The sequence below is a fragment of the Portunus trituberculatus genome, chromosome 22, assembly GCF_017591435.1.
Source record: "Portunus trituberculatus isolate SZX2019 chromosome 22, ASM1759143v1, whole genome shotgun sequence".
Lineage (NCBI taxonomy): Eukaryota > Metazoa > Arthropoda > Malacostraca > Decapoda > Portunidae > Portunus > Portunus trituberculatus.
This window is the reverse complement of record NC_059276.1, coordinates 6,287,660-6,302,535: the sequence shown is the minus strand read 5'-3', so window position 1 is coordinate 6,302,535 and position 14,876 is coordinate 6,287,660. Positions and strand designations below refer to the sequence as shown.

Sequence of the window (14,876 nt, the reverse complement as noted above, 5' to 3'; positions counted from 1 at the left end):
TCGTCTCGTACATCCTCACCCATGTACAACCCATCCCTCTTTTTTTTTTTTATCTTTCTTTATTCGTGCTATTCGGTCCATATCCACTGTGTTTCCAGCGTGGTCTCTCCTCACCATCTCTCTCTGCCATTAGTGATTCTGATGATTGTTGTATCTATATATATATTCCCGACATTATCTTCCCTTCTAGACCACACACCCGAGATAATATTTTCACTTCTACGTTAAGAAAATTACGGACTTTCCGAAAACTGATAGGAATATGACATTTCGAATCTTTTGCGACTCTTACAACCACGTTCTTGTAGCAGTTAATCTGTCTACATCGTTCCATCATTTTCAGTTAGGCATCAACCCAACCTCAAAATCTTGTTAACGCTCCCTTGCATTTATAAGAAACAAGTAGTAGGTTCTCTCGCATAGGAAGTCTTTATAACTACACACAACTGTTAATTGAAGCAAGTGTTGTTAGTCTCGCTGTAAATGTGTGGCGAGGATCAATGTAACAGTAAGAGGCGCGGCGGCCAAGCTGATAGAAGCGACAAGGGAAGCACCGAGTCTCGGGTATGTTGATTGTGTCTGATTCAGTCATATATATATATATATATATATATATATATATATATATATATATATATATATATATATATATATATATATATATATATATATATATATATATATATATATATATATATATATATATATATATATATATATATATATATATATATATATATATATATATATATATATATATATATATATATATATATATATATATATATATATATATATATATATATATATATATATATATATGATTGATTATATATATATATATATATATATATATATATATATATATATATATATATATATATATATATATATATATATATATATATATATATATATATATATATATATATATATATATATATATATATATACACATATATATATAATAATATCAGTGTGCAGAAATAGTGTTGAAAGTCTTTCTGTCTCGGGTTATTTCTTATCAGACATAAATAATCCACAAATATAGAATTCATTTATTCACCCTCACTCATATTCTTTGTATTGTTACAGGCTTGGGGACAATGCTACATACACCACTCCGAACTGGAGGCTATCGTGACACCTGCAGAATCACGTGACAGTGAGCCTGGTGACGGTGGTGGTGCCAGGTTCAGGGTGGCGCAGCGCGGTGTGGTGCTTGGCCATGGCTCGTAGCAACACACGGCCCTCCTGCACCATCACGCCGGCGGGAGGCAAGGGACTGGGGGGTCCGCTGCTGCCGCTAGAGGGACTATAGAAGGAGACACCGGTGCTTCTTGTAGGCAGAGACTTGGACCGCCCTCTGCGGGAAAGAACATGGTAAATAAGGCCACAGGAGAGGATGTAACAAAGCTGTTGCGGATTTACTAACTATACGTACATAAAGAAACCTGTGCTTCCGTTATTGTTTTGCTCATATATATGCATGGTGTAGAATTACTTGAACGCAGACAGCGACAATCTTACTTACCTCACGTCTCCCACTGCAGGGACGCAAGGCGGCAAGCCACCGACACACAGCGGTGTGGAGGAGGGAAGGCGCAGCGCTGCGTCACTCATCCCCAGGGACACGAAATACTTCTTTAGGAGGGCTCTCAAGTGACGCCCCTCCTCCTGCAATGCAGCAGCCTCCCCGCGTAGGGCGAGACGCTCCAGCTGGACCTGGTGGTACTTGCGCCAGAAGTTACGCAGCCCTTCGTGTGTCCTGAGCGCCGCGTCCGCCTGTGAGGGATTTGATATATTCACTCTCGGTCTCTCACACATGTACTGGGAAGACAAAAGAATGTACCAATTGTTGGAGAAGCCTGAGACGACCGAGAGGAGTAGAAACATGATTATAGACCGGCCAGGGACCAAGACGAAACCGCCTCCTCAGAAACAAAGAAGGCAGCGGAACAACGAGTGGACTCCATGTGAACAGCAACGCGAGGAATGGAAGAGAGATTGCCGAGTACACAGCAGTACGAGAGAGAGACGAATGAAAATTTCTTTCTTTTCTTTCAGTCAACACCGGCATAAAGGAGACAACGATATCTCTCACCTCCTGCAGCACAAAGTCTGGGATGGGTCCAAACTCCTCGCCCTGCCCCGCGTCATGATTGGCCTCCTCGTGGAACAGCAGCTCGTTTATCCTTTCCAACTTCTCCCTCCCTAGCGACGCCCTCCGCCCGCCAGGGTGTGACGTGGGTAGGGGTGGAGCGGGTGTGCTTGCGTTAGAGTTGACAGAGGAGGAAGAGGAGGAGGGGGGAAGGTGGGGTAAGGAGAGCGCGGTACTTGGATGTGTCTCTGCACCCTCGTCTGCAGACTCCTGGTGCTGCTCCTCGCCAATGTTCACTATGCCTCCTCCCTTTGATGGAATATTGTGTGTCCTCTGCAGGGATACAAGGAAACAAATTACGACTTATCAGTATCCAGTACATATAATATATATATACTTCATTCACATTGGCACTCAAAGATACACAAACACTGCAAGGGTAATAAATACTGCGCTTGCACTCAGATACAAACACTACACAGGGTTGTTAATACTGCGCACTCAGATACACAAACTCAACAGGGTTAATTGATACTGCCTGAACACGCTCTACTTCTACCTTGTTCCCTGTAGTTGGTCGAAGGGGATGGCGACTTGTGTGCGCGCCTCGGGAGGAACGAACAGTAGAAGCCCCCTTGGAGGAATAGACGGAGGAACCGATGCCTTCGTCCGTCTCTGAGTGCATTCCCACCAGAGTCTCGGTCTCCTGGAAAAAGATGTAATGTGAGTAAATGAGGAAAATTTGGAGACCCTTCTGCACGTTTACCACACACCGCACATTACCTGAGGGGCGGGGCGAGCCGGGGGGAGGGCGAGGAGTTCCACAGAGGGCACTGAGGGTTGGGGTGAGAGTCTGCAGGACGCATCTGCAACAATGGAGGGCGGGAGGAAGGGCAGGTTGCGATCTCTGTTAGTCTCCAGCCGCCGACAGACAGCAGCGAGTTCCAATACCATCTGCCCCTCCTTCAGGATCTGTGTCACTCGCTGGAAGAGATGGTGTAAGTTTTGGTTGACGGTAATTATGGAAAAGTGTTTCAAAATGAGGATTAAAATATTATAAATGGAATGAGATAACGGGAGAGAAGAGAAATGAGAATGAATGCAGAGAGAAGAATCAATCACTTTATTTCCATTAACAATGGCTATTCTTTACATGAGTTATTAACATAGAGGTAAAAAAAAGTAATGCATTAGATTTTAGAATAATGATAGATAAAAGTAAAAAGGATGCATAGCTATGACAAAAAATATAAAAAGAAAAGAGACCAATAATAGTGCGAGACGAAATACATGAAAAATAGTGAGACGATGAAGCAACTGAACGAAAAAAGCAACTGAACGAAAAGAGAGGAAAGAATGACTTGATAGCGAGAAGGAAGAAAGAATGAGAGGAGATCACGCAGAACAATGAAAATGGAACGCGTACAAACGAAGGAAAAAGTCAAATTATAATGATTTTCTACAGAGCTAATGAATATCACCTGCGTAGCCTGATCACCCCGTGCATTGATGGCCTTGAACAGCGTGCGGCCCGCCACCCGCTGCCCCGCTGTGGCTGCACGCACCACACCCACGGCACCTCGCAGGCGGCGCAGCTCTTGTTCGGCCGCTGTCGGGGACCTCTCCTGCCGCAGCTGCTTCTTCAGCGCTTCCACCTCACCCTGGCGGCAGTACAGGGACAAGAGTGACTTTGCTGGTTTTTGGGTTGTGTTTAACGTGTACTACCATCACGGCTGCTGCTACGACTACTGTTACTACAACTTCCTCTTCTACCTCTATCTCTTCGTCTTCCTCATCCTTCCTCTGCTTTTCCGTCTTCCTCATCCTTCCTCTGCTTTTCCTCTTCATCTCCCTTCTCTTCTCGTCTAACTCCTCCTCCTCTTACTACTACTACTATTATACGTCCTTTTCGTCTTCCTCCTCCTCCTCCTCCTACTACTACTACTACTACTACTACTCCTCCTCCTCCTCCTCCTCCTCCTCCTCCTCCTCCTCCTCCTCCTCCTCCTCCTCCTCCTCCTCCTCCTCCTCCTCCTCCTCCTCCTCCTCCTCCTCCTCCTCCTCCTCCTCCTCCTCCTCCTCCTCCTCCTCCTCCTCCTCCTCCTCCTCCTCCTCCTCCTCCTCCTCCTCCTCCTCCTCCTCCTACTACTACTACTATTACTACCAATGCCACCGCTATAACTTTCATTACCTGCATTTCCTTGGTGGACACAGTGATGGAGGAGAGCGTGGCGCGGTGGGCCGAGACTCTCTTCTGCAAGCGGTGACAGGAACTTCTGAGCGTGGAGGTGTCTGCCTGGTGCTGCCTCACGCTCGCCGCCAGCTGCCCCCACGCCCTCTCCAGCTGGTTCTCCCGTTCCACTCGCGCCGCCGCCACCTCCTCCTCCAGCTACCGGCAACAGATAACGGTGTTTTAATTGGGCATTTAGTTATCACATATACATTAGAATTAGGTCATGATAGTAAGGTCAGGTGAAGGAAGTGAAGTTTCAATAGGATCTCAAGGTTTTCCCGAGAGAGAGAGAGAGAGAGACACCCCACGTACTACTTTCTTTCCTACTCCTAACATCGTGTCCTACATACGCAAATATATTTCCACACCTTTTTTTTTTTCCTCGTTCTTTCCTTGTCCTTCTCTCCCTCCTTCAGTGACACAACGTGTATACACCTCCTCCACATCCTCCTTTTTCTCTCTCTACTTCTCTCCAACCGCTTTGCCATCTCACCACGACTGTTTTTCGAGGCCAAAGAGATGATTAGCCGAGATCTCAAGACAGCTTCTCCTTTTAATAATGTAGAAATCATATCATTCCGTCATTTAAATAGTAAAAACACCCGTAAAAAAAAAAAAAAAAAAAAAAGGCCTTTTGAATTAGCGGAAGTGCGAGACAGAAGTGTTTTAGAATATGACCATTAGACCAAAACAGCATTATTCTCTCCTAAACTCTCCCAAACACAGCCATTAGCATATTTCCCCATCAAACTCCCCTCTTTCCCTCCTTCCTCTCCTGCATCAAACACCCCAAAACACACACATTAACATACTTCATTAAATTCACCTCTTCCCATCCTTTCCTGCACCAAACTCTCTCAAAACACAGCCACGCACCAAAACAACAGACCTGAGTAGTGATCTGCGTGAGGGTGGTGTGGAAGGCCGCCAGCTGCTCCTTCTCTGATAAATCATGGTCCCGCTGAGAGGCCTGAAGAACGAGGGACAAGCGGCGCAGTTGGTGGAGGTGCGTGGCGCTAAGATGTTCCGTCCCAGCAGCCGCGGATCCCGATATTTCAGCCTCCCGCCCTCGTAGGTACTGAGTGAGGACGCTGACGTGCTCCTCGTGTAACTCTGCGGGGGAGATGCAGGAAGAGGAACTAATGTTGATAAGGAGAATCATGCATAGGAGAGACTGTGGAGAAGGAGAAAGGCGAAAAGGAAGGTATGGAGGGAGTAATAGAGAAGGGAAGTGTTAATTAACCCCTTCAGTACTGGCACACATTTTTACCTAAAGTTTTGGATGATTAGATGATTTTATTTACATTAGAAAGGGTCTATGGAAGTCAGAAAATAAATGGCCAGAGTCTTCACTATTTTAATCCTCACATAAGGTTCTGAAGCTGTATAAAATCACCAAAGCAAGCAGAATGAATATGAAAACGTGTCATGGTACTGAACGGGTTAAGGTGCAACAGAACGAACTAAGGTGGAAAATAATGAATAGGAGAGACTGTAGAGAAGAGCTTGGTTATGTCGGCAAGGCCTAGTCAAATTTAGTAAGGCTTGGTTACGTTAAAAGCTAATACATTGAAACAGCAAAACGCACACATCGTCTCTTACCTGACAGCTTGTGCACGGCAGCGAGGTGGTTCTGAGCAGCCTGGGCACGCTGGTGGTGCGCCTGAGCCACCTGTGATCTGAGCAGCTGGATGAGGCCGTTCAGTCTGGTGGTGCCCTCCGCTACACGCTCCCGTAGTTCCTGTTGGGGACGAAGGATAAGGAGGAAGAAGAAGCGAGAGGAGATGAGTGAAAGAATGAAAAAAAAAAAAAAAAAAGTGAGGGAGTTACACCAATAAACGAAATGGAGAAGGAGACATGAGAGTAGGTATCCTTGTGTTGAATTTGAGGGGGTGATGGCAAAGAATGGATTCAAACTAGGCTATTTCACTAACTCTCCTACTGCGCTACCGTCAGCGTACCTGGAGCTGCGTGGAAAGCGTGGCTGTCTTTGCCTCTCGCAGCACCTCCCGCCACTTGGTCATAAGCCGCGCCTCGTTCACCTCCCCCATCCTCCGTTCGTCCGCTAACTTGAGCTGTGAGTGACGCGGGACATGGATTATAGATGTGCTATTACTGATGAGTGGTGGTTTGTAGTTCAAGTATTCCTTCTTAACTATCATCATTACTACTCAATTACTAAGTTGCTCAACTACCACCACTACTACTACTACTACTACTACTACTACTAATAATAATAATAATAATAATGTGCTGCTATTATTTTGGCTTGGCTATAACCACCGAACTACTACTACTACTACTACGGAAACGATAAAGATTGGTGAGGACAAACAGGCCACCTTAAGGAACCCCGCCAACAGCTCCTCCTTCCTGCGGGCACTCTCCGCCTCCTGCGCCGCCCGCCGGTCCAAGTACTGCTGCCGCTGCTCCACCGACATCCTGGCCAGCTTGTCCCCCTTCCCCTTTCCTTTCTTCTTGGGCGCCATCACTAACTGTCGAGACACACAATGCAATCATTAGTATGGTTGTAGTGCCTAAGAAACAACCATATATACTCAGACAATACATCCCTAGTCATTAGAATCAGCACGTGTTAGATGGTTCGGCTGTTTTAAGTGAGCGCGTGTTGGATTTTTAATTATCTACTTATCCTTTTTTTTTTTTTAAGGTCGAATCCTTATACAAAATTAAAAGACAAAAGATTACTGCACCGCTATCGTGTAAGGAGTAAACAATACAACCACCAAACTATCTGAGGAACACATTCAACAAGCCAACAACTCTGCTCATTAGAATCACCGCTCGTTATAGATAGAAAAACAAGAAAAATAATTCATCAAACTTTACGAAACAATCATAAAGAGAATAAAGCTGAAATTAAGAAGCTAAGGTGGCCGTAACTACAATATCTTTCACGTATTGTCATTTTTACATCACTGAATCACCGCTTGTTATAGACGGTTAGGTATCAAAGGAGAAAAACTACTAACCGAACGAAAACTACAAGACCATAGCCGAGATAGTCAAAGTGAACATAACCACCTTGAGTCCATTGCTATACACAACACAAATCGCCACTTACTATTGCTTGTTAAGACACATAAGTAGCTGCTCTTGGGGGGGGGGGAAGGGTGTTATCAAACTCCACGTAACACAATGACAAGAGAAGACTAATATTGAAGAGCCAATATCCACAAATAACACGAACAATCACCAAATCTTACAATAGAACAAACATGAGTACCAATCCGTAACAACAGGTCATTATAATGAACACTAGCCTTGTTATAGATCGTTAAAAACACCTTGGAATGAAAAACAGCGCCAGGTTTCACGAGACATAATGTGATATGACGAGAGACTAATGCTCTGAAGTCAAAAGCAATACATATAACATTAATACTCGCATGATTATCAAGATGAATGGTCATTACATTGTAACAAAGCTGCACCACTTTCATACACGTAAACAGTAAATACAGACTGCCAAGGAAATATATATTAAAAACCTAAAGAAAACACAATAATAAGATACATACTGAGGGATCAAAAGGTCACAAATAACAGGAATACTCACCAAATGATCGAGGAACAGACGCAGAGACAGGCAAACACTCTACCTCTCGACGGCCGACTCGTTACTGGGTAGGGGCGGGCTGACGGCTGGCGCGGCGTCCTTAGCAACGCGGCGGTCGTCAAGCATGATGTCACCGCCCATGATGTGTGGGCTGGATGAAATGACGATGTTCTAGGCATTCCAGATGATATTCCATGTATTTTGTTCTATGTTCTAGATGTAACAATCATGTCAGGTTATGTTACAGGTGTTTTAGTTGACCACCTACATGTTCCAGACATTCTAGTTGTGTTCGAGATTTTCTAGGCTTTTTAACTGATGTTCCAGGCATCTTGATAGTATTTCAGATGCCCCGGTTATTCCAAATGATGACTCAAGCATTAATGATTGTCTTATTATACTTCCATCATTTTGAATTATATTGAATAGCATGTAAGGTGATGTTCCAGATGTCCTATGCATATTAATGTTAATGTTCTGATGTCTCGAGCATTCCAGATTGTTCTAATAATTTCAGTTGGTATTCTAGATGTTCCTGACATTCCAAATGATATCCCTGGCATTTTACTTAATATTCTAGACATTCAAAATATCACACATGATGTTCCAAAGATATGAATTCTGTATTTCCCAGTCACTCTAGAGTCTAGATGATGCTCCAAACTTAGCACAACCATCATTTGACTCTGAATAATTGAAAGTCCACATTTTCAAGCACTCTACCACACCAAACTTTCTACTTTCTACAATCCTCATCACTTCATTGCTTCTCATTTCCTCAGTCTTTCCCTTTGCATACTTCTTTAAATTCTCCCGCCAGCTGTCCTAACCTTTCTTCTCCTTTCCTTTCCTCAGTATATCAGTGTATTAAGCCATAGCTCTTCTGCTGGTCTCAATTCAGTACTCTTTCTTTTTCTTTCTCATTCACACACACATCATCCCACACACATTTCAATTCCTTATAATCCTCCAACTAACTTGCTTACATCTCACCACGTTATGTTCATTGCTTCAGATGTGACAACAACAGTTCATAACTATACTTTTATTCTTATATACATAATACATAATAACTATTTAAGATGTACAGAGAAGTTCTATATATATATACAACATGTACAGGGCAGCAAAGGGAGTATGGAATGATTTGTTTATGCGAATTTCGGCATGGGTCAGTTAGTGTTTTCTGGGTGAGGCGAAGGTCACAACACTTCACAACACTGTGGCTCCTGTTGCTGGGTCACGCCTCCTCACAACACAATAGGTCAACTCCTCTCACCGGAATTATATCATGGTCTAAATGGAACTCAGCAATAATAATAATAATAATAATAATAATAATAATAATAATAATAATAATAATAATAATAATAATAATACCAGTAAGTTCTCATTATTTTAGCACCAAATATTTCACTTTTTTTTCTTTTAACTTGCAATGTTTCTATAACTAACAAAGTAATATCTGTGACTTGAATGAACACTTCAGGCACAGACATACTCTGTGCATCAGACTGTAAAAATCCTAGACAAATAAAGTACCAATATAAAATGTCCTATGAAGAGAATGAATGGCTGAAAAACAACTTCAAACAGCAGTGTCGAGTACAGACCGTTTCATGCACTGACCTGGAGAAGAGGTGAGGTTGTTTATTCAGATAACTGTGTCTTCTGATAAACTCTCTCACTGCTCCCCTTTCAGTACAGTTGGCTGAGACAGGACTGTGATGCAACCAGAACAATGTATGCAATAAATTATGAAGATTAATGAAGGTATGGTTCAAATTATAGCAACCATGACAATTTATGCACAAAATTATAAAGATTAATGAAGGTAAGGTTCAAATTACAAAAGATGTAATGAAGGTTTGCTTCTCTTCTAATAACAAATTCACAAGTGGCTGACATTCTTAAAATAAAATGAGGGTGAATTTTCCTTGCAAATGTAAAATTGTGTATGAGTGAAATTTATGAAGATGGAACAGAGACATTTAAATGAGGGTACTTTGTGAATGTACATATCTTCTTTTCTAGCCTGATTGGTCATTACTATTACTGGTAAAAAGGTGTTAATTTATAAACATCACACAAGGAAATATCTTTGCACCAGTTACAATAATAATAATAATAATAATAATAATAATAATAATAATAATAATAATAATAATAATAATAATAACAACAACAACAACAACAGGTCTAAATGATCCAGTTACATAGGAACCACCACACTGCCGCACATTATATATACACTCACCGTCACCTTTTAGTAATTAAACATAAAGAACATGGAGGTTTGAATTAATGATAACTGAGGTAATAAGATGAAACAGACACACCAATCCTGCTCAAATAACAATCACACTTGTATTTTCTCTTCCCTCACTTTCTCTTTAAATTATGAGTATATTCGGTAATCTTGTAACCTAAAAATTCTGCTAAATGTGAATTCTCTGACCACTATTTAGATTACTGTGCTTTTTTTTTCTTTTGGGGAATAGTTTTCTATGGTGCGTATTTCTCCTCAACTGCATGAATAACTGGCAGTATTGAATGTATGGTGTGTGTATCCTTAGCGTCTCCAACAAGGCTTTAATTGAACAGATAACGTATACTTGATAATGTACAAACTTCTAACAACACTAATCTGGAAGAATAAAATGGCTAATGGTAATATATCAACCGGAACATGAAATAAGGTGTCTTTTAACAGTGGTGTGAGAATTTCTAATGTGTTTTGCAAGTTCTAGCCACAGACTTTTCAGGTTTAGTATTTTCTGGATAAGGTGTTTTAGCATGTCATTGTGATCTTGTGTGTGTGTTAGGTTAAATGGTTAAATGGATTTGATACCCCAGCCTAAACTGTCATACTTAAATGTAACCCCAATTAATGTTATGGTAATGTTATGTTAGGTAAAGATAAGTTTGGTGAGAGTAGATTCAGTAACCTAACTTAACCTAAACTAACCCAAATTAGCTAGGGTAATGTTAAGTTACATTATGTAAGGCTATGTTAGGATAAATATGGTTTAATTAGATTAGGTAACCCAACCCAACTTAACTAACCTAACCAAATGTAAGTTAACTTCACCTAACCTAACATAACCTATCCTTGAAAAGCTAGGATGGACGATCTTCAGGTAAACCTAACTGCAAAATCCAGTCACTCAATTATCTTGCAGAGAAAATAACTCTGATATCACACACACTCCTCTTGTGGACATGGGAGGAGTTATCATTCATGAGGATGGCTTAGAATCACATTACATCTTCTCATACCAGTGTAAAAGACTCCTATACAGCACATAATGAATAACATAAGTACGAGTCTCTCTTTCCCTCAGAAAACACAAAGTTGAGCTGAGGGCCAGAGAGAACCTACCAAGAACCTTCCCTTCCATGAGCAGCTTCAGGTGTTACTGACAACCAGTGTTGCTCTCAAAAGTTCACCTTGCCCTGAGTAGTGATGGGACTATGGCTCATACTCTCAAATGCTTTGTTCTCCTCTCATGACTACTCTCAAAGGCCAAAAGGATGATTTGTCAGGTTCTTTTGTTTCCTTCCCACTTAGAATCATGAAAACACTCTTCAAAGCCACCAAAACTTCCATTACAGCCTGTTGAAAGGAGTTGAGACAAGACACGAATCATTTAAGAATACAGTCCTATGAACTTCCATGGAAATACACACCAGGAAATAAGAAAAAAATAAATAAAACAGGTGATCAGACTGGACTAGCAGCAGCTGAAAACATGCATTGCCCAAGGAAGGATTAGTATCACAGAATATTGAGGATGTGCACAAGACCTCCGTCCTGTCCAGGGGTGGAGCTAGCAAGACATGGCAGTAAGGGAACAGAAGCAGGTGATGCTAAACTCCTTAGGAGATGGAACTGCATAAGAGGCTTTCATATGTACAAGCTTAAACCAAACACGCAATGATGAACTGTCACACTTACCCACCACGATAATCACAAACTTGAGTCTATCCTTGTGGCGTGATGAATTAATGAACATTTCTCACAACTTAACTCCAAATAAGAGTCTATCCTTTGTTGTACAATCTCAAGACATAGTGGTTTGTAATCATTTCATCTGACAATTTGTAATGATTTCTGCCTCAAAAATTTCAACAAACTTTTACTGAGAATTCTTTATGCTAGAATAATTGGAAAATGTTTGTATATTTTTGTAAGGGCAAACATTTCACCATGACAAAACTCATGCTCTTCTGTTTCTAAGGTGAACAGAAGCAAATAGCAGTCTGATTCCAAGCCTTGCACGACGCACTCTGGGGAGCAAAAAGCTGGACCATCAAAGTTATGCTAGACTGTCCACACAGCACTCCATCTCGTACTCCATCAGATCAATGGTAACATCAGAGGTACACAGAAAAGAAGGGAAAATATTCTGTGGTCATATAACAAGTGAATAGATGTACTTAGTGTCCATATGACAAGCAGATCCACGTGTGTCTTGAATTACAAGTGACACATCTCGTACAAAAACAAAACACATCAACAGGCATAAAGTAATATTACAACATTACACTTTGTCTCTTTCTGGCATACAAAACTGCACACATTTGTCTGGCAAGTAACACTGCATATTTCATGTTGTTACCACTGCTATAAGTTATGAGGTTGTACAGGGCAGTTAAATCAGTTAGATAACAATAAACAGCAATAATGATGATGTAAATAACAATGATACAAACATTGAAAAGAAGAAACAAAAACAACATGTGAGTGAAAATGAAGATTCTAATAGGAGAGAGAGAGAGAAGCTACTTAGAAGGTGCAACAGAATAGATGAATCCACATACAAAGACAGGTGCCAGTAAAAGCAAGGAAGGGAGGAAGAGCTGGAAGCTGACTCTTCTGTTGGGAGAGAGGGAGAGATTAACAGATGGATAACGCTGTACACAATGCTGCCTATCACAATAATACAGTTCATTCAGCCACAGTGAGACAAGTGTAATGGTGCAACACTACCACAGCTGACTGATATGTGCTGTCAGAGGGACTTAAAGCTGTTGTTGTGTGGTGGTAACTCCAGGCTGTGGTGCACAGCTGACCAGCGGCACCACAGCTACAACGTGCTGCGTCACGTTACTCCCGGGTGATTCACTACTTTTAATTTAAATAAAATTAAAGCTACGGTAAATCAATGTATTACTTATTACAAGATTTTAATCATCCCCATAAAACTGCTTAGAAATAACCACCAGTATTTAATCTAGTGTTAAGTAAAATAAATACTTAAAATTAACTTAAAATACTGAGAACACATGCACCATCAACCTCATCTACTTGTGTTTAATAGTTTTTGCAATCTAAGTACAAATATAAACTCATTATAACATAACTACTGGATCACATGAGCTCAGCCAAGCCAGGCACCTCCAGGCGGTGCGTTAGGTGAGGCCAGGGCCTTGCAGAGCTGAGGGCAATGACACACTCACAAGAAGAAGCCTTATGAATGCTCACATTTATAAACACCTTTTGTATTTCTTGTGTACGCAGAAACTGCCTCCATAGAGCTGACTCTCTCCATAAACTGGCTCTACATGTCATGAAGGAGGAGGCTGTATAAAAAAAGGGCACAGCAGTCCTTAGTGCCTGAGGATTGCTGGTAACAAACACAAGGCTCTGTGGTGACCACCCTGCCTGGAGCCTCTACGGTATGAGCTACATCACATTAGGTAGTGTAATCTAACCTAACCCATGCCTAAAAATATCTGGGTTGGCTGATCTTCAAATGGTTCTATCAAATCAGGTAACTCAATTGGCCTACAATGATGCTCCCTCCTCCACCACAGGGCACAACAGGAATCAACAAATAAGACCCCGGTGCTGAACCACACAACAACCTGGGCATTAGCCAATCATTTGCCTCAGAGAGTGACAGAACCTGCTGCAGCAAAAGGACACAGCCTCAGGACCACTTTCTACTATACTTATATTATTGAATCCCTATAAAACTTAAACCACCTCACATACATTAATAATTTTGGTATATATATATATATATATATATATATATATATATATATATATATATATATATATATATATATATATATATATATATATAATATATATAATCATCACCTCACTACTTAATAAAACTATGATAAAAATTAACAAAAATATATAAAGTAATAGAAAACATAATCATATTTTCAAGATCTAAGGAGGATAATCCACAACACCCTTGGTCTGTACACAACGCAGTTAGTTGCACATACACAAACTGATCTGAGACTAAACCTGCAGCCACCATCTGTGCAAACTGTACCTATGGAATACTTGTATCTCTCAGAAGGTTAGTTAAGCCTCACTACTGTAGCTTGAGAGGACTGAAGGATAGCAGTACTTGAAGCAGATCAAATGCATCCCACACTGCAGCAAGTTGTGTAAGACATGTGAGTGGGAGGTGGTGGTGAGAGAAGCAGGGATGAACCAAGAGTACCGTTCCTCACTAACACTTCAGCCACATACTGACGAGGGCAATGGCTGAAGTGTAAGACATAAAATGCTTCTACTTCATCCTAAGTCTTTCCTCACCCTCACATTTCAATCATAGCAGCAAGTCTTTGGTTGGATTGAACTATGTTTACAAATTTTACTGAGTGATGCTGAAGTCCGAATGAATGTATACCTTTTTTACCACATACAGACAGACTGACAGACTGACACGCACACAAACATATGTGATTACCAGAAGTGGCTTGACTGAGTTGGCTGGCAGAACACAATTACTTGTGAAGCAACAAGATGCACCTAGTGAAAACATGATGACAGATTACAGTTGTGCTATTCGAGAGTCTTCACGCCTCAAACTTTGTGCTCTAAGATGGGGAACTTCAGGAGGAGGAGGAGGAGGAGGAGGAGGAGGAGGAGGAGGAGGAGGAGGAGGAGGAGGAGGAGGAGGAGGAGGAGGAGGAGGAGGAGGAGGAGG

The 14,876-nt window shown here is 41.4% G+C and overlaps 1 protein-coding gene across 1 annotated transcript; it reads right to left on the bottom strand.

Moving 5' to 3' along the window:
• Positions 1–1,046: 1,046 nt before the first annotated feature.
• On the bottom strand, positions 1,047–8,069 carry LOC123507588 (dynein regulatory complex subunit 2-like). Its single transcript, XM_045260582.1, has 12 exons — positions 7,915–8,069; positions 6,677–6,829; positions 6,296–6,409; positions 5,937–6,075; positions 5,224–5,447; positions 4,293–4,490; positions 3,583–3,762; positions 2,885–3,085; positions 2,661–2,807; positions 2,105–2,434; positions 1,535–1,785; positions 1,047–1,366 (listed from the first exon to the last, which is right to left on the bottom strand). Exons 2-12 carry the CDS (start codon positions 6,821–6,823, stop codon positions 1,156–1,158), a joined length of 2,142 nt encoding a protein of 713 aa, XP_045116517.1. The 5' UTR covers positions 6,824–6,829; positions 7,915–8,069; the 3' UTR covers positions 1,047–1,155.
• Between the last annotated feature and the right edge of the window lie 6,807 nt (positions 8,070–14,876).

What these genes read in the sequence shown, in the direction of transcription:
- LOC123507588 (XM_045260582.1), bottom strand. Translation starts at nt 6,823, where the DNA reads ATGGCGCCCAAGAAGAAAGGAAAGGGGAAGGGGGACAAGCTGGCCAGG. An exon ending in CGGCTCGCCCCGCCCCTCAG is followed by an intron (nt 2,808 to 2,884) that starts GTAATGTGCGGT and finishes ATCTTTTTCCAG; the next exon opens with GAGACCGAGACTCTGGTGGG. An exon ending in CCTGCAGTGGGAGACGTGAG is followed by an intron (nt 1,367 to 1,534) that starts GTAAGTAAGATT and finishes TCTTTCCCGCAG; the next exon opens with AGGGCGGTCCAAGTCTCTGC.